Source organism: Gavialis gangeticus, unplaced genomic scaffold (genome assembly GCF_001723915.1).
Source record: "Gavialis gangeticus isolate Ggan-Ray unplaced genomic scaffold, GavGan_comp1, whole genome shotgun sequence".
Taxonomy (NCBI): Eukaryota; Metazoa; Chordata; order Crocodylia; family Gavialidae; genus Gavialis; species Gavialis gangeticus.
The window spans coordinates 43112310-43120104 of record NW_017729029.1 but is presented as its reverse complement, the minus strand read 5'-3'; the positions used below and the strand labels follow the sequence as shown (position 1 = coordinate 43120104).

Here is a 7795-nt window from a genome sequence, read left to right as displayed (position 1 = left end):
TTACTGAGAGGCTACGACCTGTTGAAGGTTGCCATTGTGCTGTAAGCCATTCATGGAAAGAGGAGGTGGAGGAGGTGGAGGGGGGAATAAAGAATTGGACATTTCTGAATGAGTCTGTGGGTCAGGAACAGGCATGGGGCTCACTGAGCCAGAGTCACTCTGCATAGAGCTGAGATTGCTACCATCAAAATGAGTCATTTTCTTCTTCATTAATTTTCTCTCTTTGGCTCTGCGGTTCTGGAACCAGATTTTTACCTGCAGAGAAGCAAAGAAAGAGGTGTGTCAACAGCAAACAGAATGTAGGCTGAGCAGTTACCTAATCACTAGCACAGTGAAAATCAAACATGTATTGATCATTTAGGAGGGAAATAGGAAGCTGTGTAACAGCCAGTTCCTTTCTGAAAAACTTTAACACACATTTTAATGTATTAAATGGAATGAGTTTTTTAGTATTGCAGGATTTTTGGCATTTTTTGGCTTCCTTGTCTGTTAATGTATTGGTACTAAGTACAAAATGTAATGTAAATGCTTGTACATTTTAATGCAAATGGTGGTGTAAGAGTTTCTCTACACTGGAAAGAGATACGGTGGTAATTCAGGTTGGGCCAAATTCTGCCAGAGCCCAACCCCTGCCAGAGCCTATGGCCATGTGCCAGTTTTTCAGTACGTGCAAGTATATGCAAAAGTATGACTTTTGAAAAAAGGCAGGCAAAGAACTTTTTATAGCAAAATAAAAGGATGTAATTCACTGTCTCTCTCTCTCAGATGTATTCTCATGTTTCTTCTGATGTTCCTTCCTTCTTTGCCTGACTCCCTTGTTCTTTGTTTTCTCCCCTCTTTCTGAGCTGCCCTACAAACAACTTCCTTGTTCACACTCTAATACTCTCTCCACCCTCCACATTTAGCTCCTCCCCTTATTTCTGCCTCCCTGGCTAGGGACATAAGTTACACATAAACTAGTTTAAGTGATCAGAAACTGTAACAGAACAGAAGTTCAGTGCACATAAACCAGTTTCAAAATGGCTGAAACTTGTTTACGATAAACTTGGTTGAATGTAGTATCAGACTTAACTGATTTGGGTCAAACTGGCTTATGAAACTTCTGTCCCAGACCCCCTTCCTGGTTCAAGTGTAATCAGAGTCCCCCAGCATGCTTTCCAGCCCTGGACTGGGCTGGGCTGTGCTGCCTGCTTCAGAGATCAGGGCTGGCCCCGCCCCTCTGCTCTGAAGCTGGAGCAGTGAGGGCTGGCTGACAAGGCAGTGGGGGAAGGGGCAAGCCCGGCTGGGGATGCCCCAACCCCAACAAACCCCAGCTAGGGTCTGGTACTAGGGAGGAGGGATAAACACACCTTCCCCCACTCAAAACTTACTGCTGGCTGCAACTGTGGACTACAAATCGCACGGGCACCTGGAAGCAGGAAGAGGAAGTGATGAACAACCCTGCAGAGTCCTGCTGCTGTAATTGTGGACTGCAAATCCCAAAGGCCTTGGGAACAGCAGGAAGAGGAAGTGAACACACAGCCAGAGAGCTGTGCTCTAGCACCCCATGGCTTCTGGTCTGGGCCACTGCAGGCATATGGCTGCATTTCCTGAATCAAAGATAAATGTCTGTTCACTCCTGTTTCAATTTAATCTGTATAGCTTAGAGTAACCTACAAAGACTGAATTGATTTAGCCTCAGGCTTTTTGACTGTCTGTATTCAGCCCCTGTAACAACAGGCTTGCATTTTGCCTTTTAGGTTTCCCATAGGTTAATTTGATTAGTCATAGCATCCTTAATATTTTTTTTGTCCCAACAGTGTGTTCCATAGTGTTGTTGTGTCCAATGAGATAACTCTTTTGTTTCAATTCAGCGGTGGCTGCATTTTAGTGGTGGCTGAAATACAGATCTTGTAACATTCATGAAGTATTCTGGGACCCCCTAGGTAAAATGTTGCTATACATATACAGGTTTCCCTTGCCAGCTGCTGAGGTTAGGTTCCTGAAAGTTCCTGTGGTTGGCAAAACTGTGGTTGGCAAGACAAAAGGCTTATGGGAAAAATGGCAGGTGCTGGGCTGATGCGTGGCCATGGAAAACTGTGGTTACTCATAACTGTGCACTGTTAGTGGGATCTTCAATCAGTCACACACCTTCATTTGTCTTAACTTTTCATTTTCACTAAAGAACTTCTCCTGCCATCTATGCTATGCAGATACTTTTGGAGAAATAAATGGACCCATATCTCCTAGTATCTCTGGCATTTCCCTGCCCCATCAATTATATCCATTTACTCTGCCAGAACCACAAAATCTTACTGTATCTGATACCATCTATGCATGTGCTTCTAGTTGGCACTGAGACTGACCCAAGTATCATCCATGTAATTACTAACTCTAATCTATGGGCATAACTAAGATGGTTAAGAGGTTTTTTTCCCCTTTTGTTTGTTTTTTACTGATAGTTATACCTGGTACATTCCTCAGTGTGGATGAAGTTATTTTAGTATAAAGTGGTCATATACCAATATAACATTATATTTCATATGGGAATAAACTGCATCAGTATGAGAAATCCATCCTGGCAGTGGGGGTTGAGAGAGGTAGCTAACCCTACTGGTATAGTTAAAGGAGTGTATACAAGTATTTTGTATAAAGAAAGTTTAAATATGAAACTTAGGCCCCCTCTACACGTTACAGTCCAGGCACAATTAACCAAGTAATCACGCCTCAAGTTGTGATGCAATTACACCTTCAGCCAATTAATGGCACGATAAAACAAGCAATAAGCTACAGGGTTATTCCACAAAAATGTGTAATAACTCTGTAGCTTGTTCTAATCATGTCATTAATTGAACGTGTGGCCTAGTGCTCCCCTGTAGCTGGGAGCCCCATCAACTGGGGGACTGTCAGCCACAGGGGTGCACGACTCCCTTCTAGCCCTGCACTGACAAGGCTCACAGTGGTGGCAGCATCCTCAGCTTTGGGGCTCACAGCAGTGGCAGCATTCTCCCTGCAGCCTTGGCTGCAAGCCCTGCAGAGCACATCAGCTGTGGGGCTCGCAGTGGGGGCAGCATAGAGAACATCGTCCCCATTGTGAGTCCCATTGGGTGTGGGGCTTAAAGTCACAGGAGCCAGTTCTGGGGAAGCCTGGGACCATGATTCCTGCACCAGTGATAAGGTATGATGAGATCTAATGCACAGTCCCACAATCACACCTCCTGTCATGCACATGATGTGACAGGAAGCATGATTTTGTGGGTCATGCTTTGATCCCAGTGCACCTTTATCTGCACATGTAGAGGGGCACAAATAATTCAAATGGTTTGTGTATCTATTCACATTGTTTGTCAAGGTACGTGGCAATATATTTCAGATTAGAATGAGGCCCTCTCAATGGATTACTGCATCAAACATGTACAGATTTATTTCTAACCACAGATCTTTTGAACAGATCAACGCTCGCTGTCTAAAGTTCTGGAAATATTTTTCAGTTTTAAGTTGATATGAAACATTTTTCATTTACATTATCTGGAGAACATTCTCTCCTACTTCCTGTTCAGCACTTTGAAACAGTTAGTGAAGAGGCTTCCCCAGAGAATCGTTTTAAGCTTTCACCCTGAGCTAAGTAATTAGTCTTCTTCATTAATGGAACCATAGAAGTCTAGTGAAAGTTGTATAGGCTGAAATCCTATGCATCATTTAGGTGCCATGTAAGCCTGAGTTTGCCTAGTAATCAGCATCATACCTAGATTCCTGGCAGCCCTGGGTGAACTTTTAGTACCTGTCCCCCCTTCATTAGAGATAATGATAATAATAATAAAATTACCATTTTTAGGCCCCCTGTCTGGGCCCCAGGCAGCTGCCTAGTTCGCCTATGCCTGTGTCTAGTCCTGCTAGGAATGGCTTAAGTCAGTGATTCTCAACCAGGGAGCCTTGAGATTCTTTCAAGGGTGTTATGGAGTGATACATAGTTGTTAGCACTATTAGGTATGCATACATCAGATACACAAGATACATAAGCTAAACCCAGAGATATAAAGTAGGAATCAATAGTATTAAAAACATCCTGACCTATTCTGGTCTTTCTGAACTTTTTGCAACAGAAGAATTGCACTGTTTTTCAAAAAACAACTGAAAACTAAGAGCTGGCATTTTCTGATGGGGTGTTTTGATACTTTTGATACTCTAACGGGGTGCCTTATATCTAAAAAGTTGGAGAACCACTATTTTAAGTGATGCATAGATGTTGTTCTGATTTTGGGCACAGGGGTATGGTTGATCAATGAGAGCAAGGCAAATATTGCAAATACATTGCCATGGATATTTGAACAAATTTCTTATAGAAATTGAAGATTGTATCAAATAGCTTTCTTCAACTGTTATCATAAAAAGGTTAATTTGCAGGAATGATCATCAGATCAGTGAGTTTCAAGTGAATATTGCAGAATGTTCATAGAAGCAAATCTTAAGTGTATAGTCAAGAGCATAATAAAATGCAGATGCCAGGAGTTCAATTATATAATAAGACATAATACATATATCATTTGACCTACTAACCAGTTAAAAAAACCTAACTGTTCAATAATCAACCACTTGCAATGAACTCTTTGCTGAAGATCAAGAAATATTTTTGACACTTGGGTCTGTTTCTCCATTTCCTTACACCTTGTTTGTCATTTGTACCCAGAGGAAGGGAGTTCATCCTAGGGATAAAATGCTACTTTTCCAATTTGGTGGCTTTTTACATACGTTTAACTCTAAAAAGTGCACCTGATTGGAGAATTAGGCATGTTATTCAGGGAATAATTTTGAATCATACTTGAGAAAATTGTGGCATGGCTGCATAGTACGAAAACAGCAAAAGTGGAAATTGCTAATGATATAATCCAGTGGGAATTATCCATTGATCTCCATCAACAATACTCATCAATTTTTACTTCACTGCCTGTGTTCAGTGCATTGATTGAAGGAACCCCCCACATAACATGGTACAGAACAAATGCTAACCATGAAATAATTATTTGTACTGCTCTGTGGGAGATCCAGCTTGACTTCTTATCTCACTTGCTTGCTTCCGGGGCCAGCTGGGCTTGGAAGTGTTTTAGAGCCAGAGGCCATGTGCCCAGGCCCTTTGAGAGGAGGAGGAGGCACACAGGCTGTGAGTGCTGCAGGAGCAATGTACAGACATTGCAATTAGCTGATTGAGGAGTGTGACATTGATGGGTTCCAGAGCAACATGTATTCAGGTCTTGGACAGGATGGTGGTCTTGTAGGGCCTCATGAATAGAGAAAAAAATGGGGCAAATATGAAATGGGGACAGAGTCCTCCAGTAAATGTGAAGGGGAACTGGAGGGACAAGTAAGTATTTTTTTTAATATATGTGCATTTGTCAGTTGGAGTCAGTAGCTCTGTTTCTGCTAGGTTGAAGTTCTGGCCCTGCTTAAATCTATAACAAAACTCTGGAATGAAGTCAGGTCAGGATTTTTCCCTGGGCTTTTTGGCGAAAATTTTCCACCACTGTTCCCACTGGTTTAGCTCCATCAGTGTAGACAAGGCTTCAAGATGCTGCCAGTGTTTTAAGGGTTGTTGGTTGTAGTCATGTTAGTTTAAAGACCTAGGCAGGCATAGTTCTTTGGGTAGATGTGATATCTTTTATTAGACCAACTAAATAGTTGGAAGAAATTGTTCTTTTAAATAGTTGGAAAATTGTGCCCAAAAGCTTGCAAAAAAACAATTTTTCCAACTATTTAGTGGTCTAATAAAAAATATCACATCTATCCAAAGAACCTTGTCTGCTGATGTTTTAAGACCTCATCAGCTATCCTTTCTTGGAGCATATCTAAACAGCATTTTGCTTAAGATGTTGGCAGCTGCCAGTACCTAATCTGGACTTGTGTGTGCACCATTGTTATTGCAGGTAGAGCTTGCACCAGTCTTGGTAGTGATGCTGTGAAATATAGAAATAATGCCCTGTTAGGCTAGGGACAGAAATTACACATGAACTGGTATAAGTGTTTGGAAACTGGTTCAAATCTGTAACACAACAGAAGTTCAGTGCTCATAAACTGCTTTCAAAATGGATAAAACCAGTTTAAGATAAACCTGATGGATGTAGTATTAAACTGAACAGATTTAGGTTAAATAGGTTTATTGAACTTCTGTCCCTGATCTTATAGACAAGTACAGTGCAACAGATCTCACACAGCTGAACAGGTCAGTGATCTGCATTATAATACTCCAGCTGCACTGCTCCATACTTAGGGACATTAGGATAGTCATGCTTTTAACCAGTTTTCTTGTCTCCTGAGCAGTAATAATAAATGCATAGGAAATGCTGAATGTGTGACCCATACTCTACCTGTCTCTCGGAAAGTCTTAGGTTTGCAGCAAGTTCAGACTTCCTCCTGATAGTAATGTATCTGTTGTAATGAAATTCCTTCTCTAATTCTAATCTCTGATGATCTGTATAAACCACCCGGTACTTCTCTCTTGTTCTTGTTTTACCTGTTTTAAAAGAAAAAGGACATACAGCTTTGAGCTAGAGTTTTTAATTTCAGCAGCACAAAACACTTTCTTTTGCATTTGGAAAAAAAATGTTCCTGGACATTTTGTGCCTGATTCTTCTCTCACCTACCCCAGGGTAACCACTGACATGAGCAGAGTTGTTCTTGATTTACAGCACAGGAGACTTAGCCCACCAATATTTAGTTTTGTTCTTAAACAAACAGATGACAAGCTGATGTTCTGACTTCTTTATCATCCCTTGCATTATCATTTTGAGGGGAAGATGGGGTTAAGAACTGGGAGTCAGGAAATCTGGATTTTGTTCCTGGTTCCAGCGCAGACATCCTGCATGACCACGGATGATCCATGGAACATTTTTACTGCTCAGTTCCTTGTTCTAAAATTGAGATGCTGATACCTGTATCAAAGGGGAATGGTGGGGCCTATTTCACTGGCTGCAGTCCTCCAAAATCTCCTGCACTATTAATGTTATGAAGGCAATAGGCGTAAGGGTTATAGACACACAGTATTATTATTTCAATTTAATAGGTATCTCTTTTCTTCCTGGATTAAAAAAGGGAGACAAATTATGAGGGAGATAAACTATGGACATCAGTGCGAGGAATTTAAAAAAAGCAATGGCTTTTCATGTAATAATAAGCAGAGAGAGAATGAGAGACAAATAATGCTTGATGTAGGGTAATGGTCAGTGTCAAATCCTAGTACCAATGTCTCTTTCACTGATTCCATTAGTACATCAGGTCTGGATGGAGGGATGGAGCTGACATGGTTCAGCAGGATGAGGGATGCTGAGGAGGTAATTGTGAATGGCAAAAAGCAGTGAGGACAGATGCAACTATGTGGAATTTCTGGTCAGAAAGCTTATTAATCCCATAACTGTTAACTTCTCAGAGCTATCGGTTGTAGCCATGTTGGTCTAAGGACAGGCAGACAGGGTTCTTTGGGTAAATCCGGTATCTTTTATTAGACCAACTAATATAGTTGGAAAACATCTTCTTTGCAAGCTTTTGTGTACAAACACATAAGGGTGAATATCTGGGTGAAGATTTTTTTCCAACTATATTAAAAAAGGGAGGAGAAAATGTCTTCTTTGCAAGCTTTCACGTATAAACACCCTCAGAGAAAATATGCTTTTTTTAATTCCTTGCAGTAATGTCCATAGTCTGTCTCCCTCATAAATTATGATTTGTGACCCATTTTAGACCCAGAAAGAAAACATACACAAAAGCTTGCAAAGATGATTTTTTCCAACTATATTAGTTGGTCTAATAAAAGATATCGGATTTAGCC

The 7795-nt window shown here is 41.0% G+C and overlaps 1 protein-coding gene across 1 annotated transcript in view; it reads right to left on the bottom strand.

Annotated features, from left to right (window-relative positions):
* Positions 1 to 7795, bottom strand: part of LOC109300354 (homeobox protein CDX-1-like) — a 33037-nt gene continuing 25242 nt past the window's right edge. Inside the window, exons 2-3 of the mRNA XM_019521039.1 lie at positions 6339 to 6484; positions 1 to 255 (exon numbers count right to left, since the gene is read on the bottom strand). Coding sequence (XP_019376584.1) covers positions 1 to 255; positions 6339 to 6484 — 401 coding nt within the window. The remainder of the gene's footprint in view (positions 256 to 6338; positions 6485 to 7795) is intronic.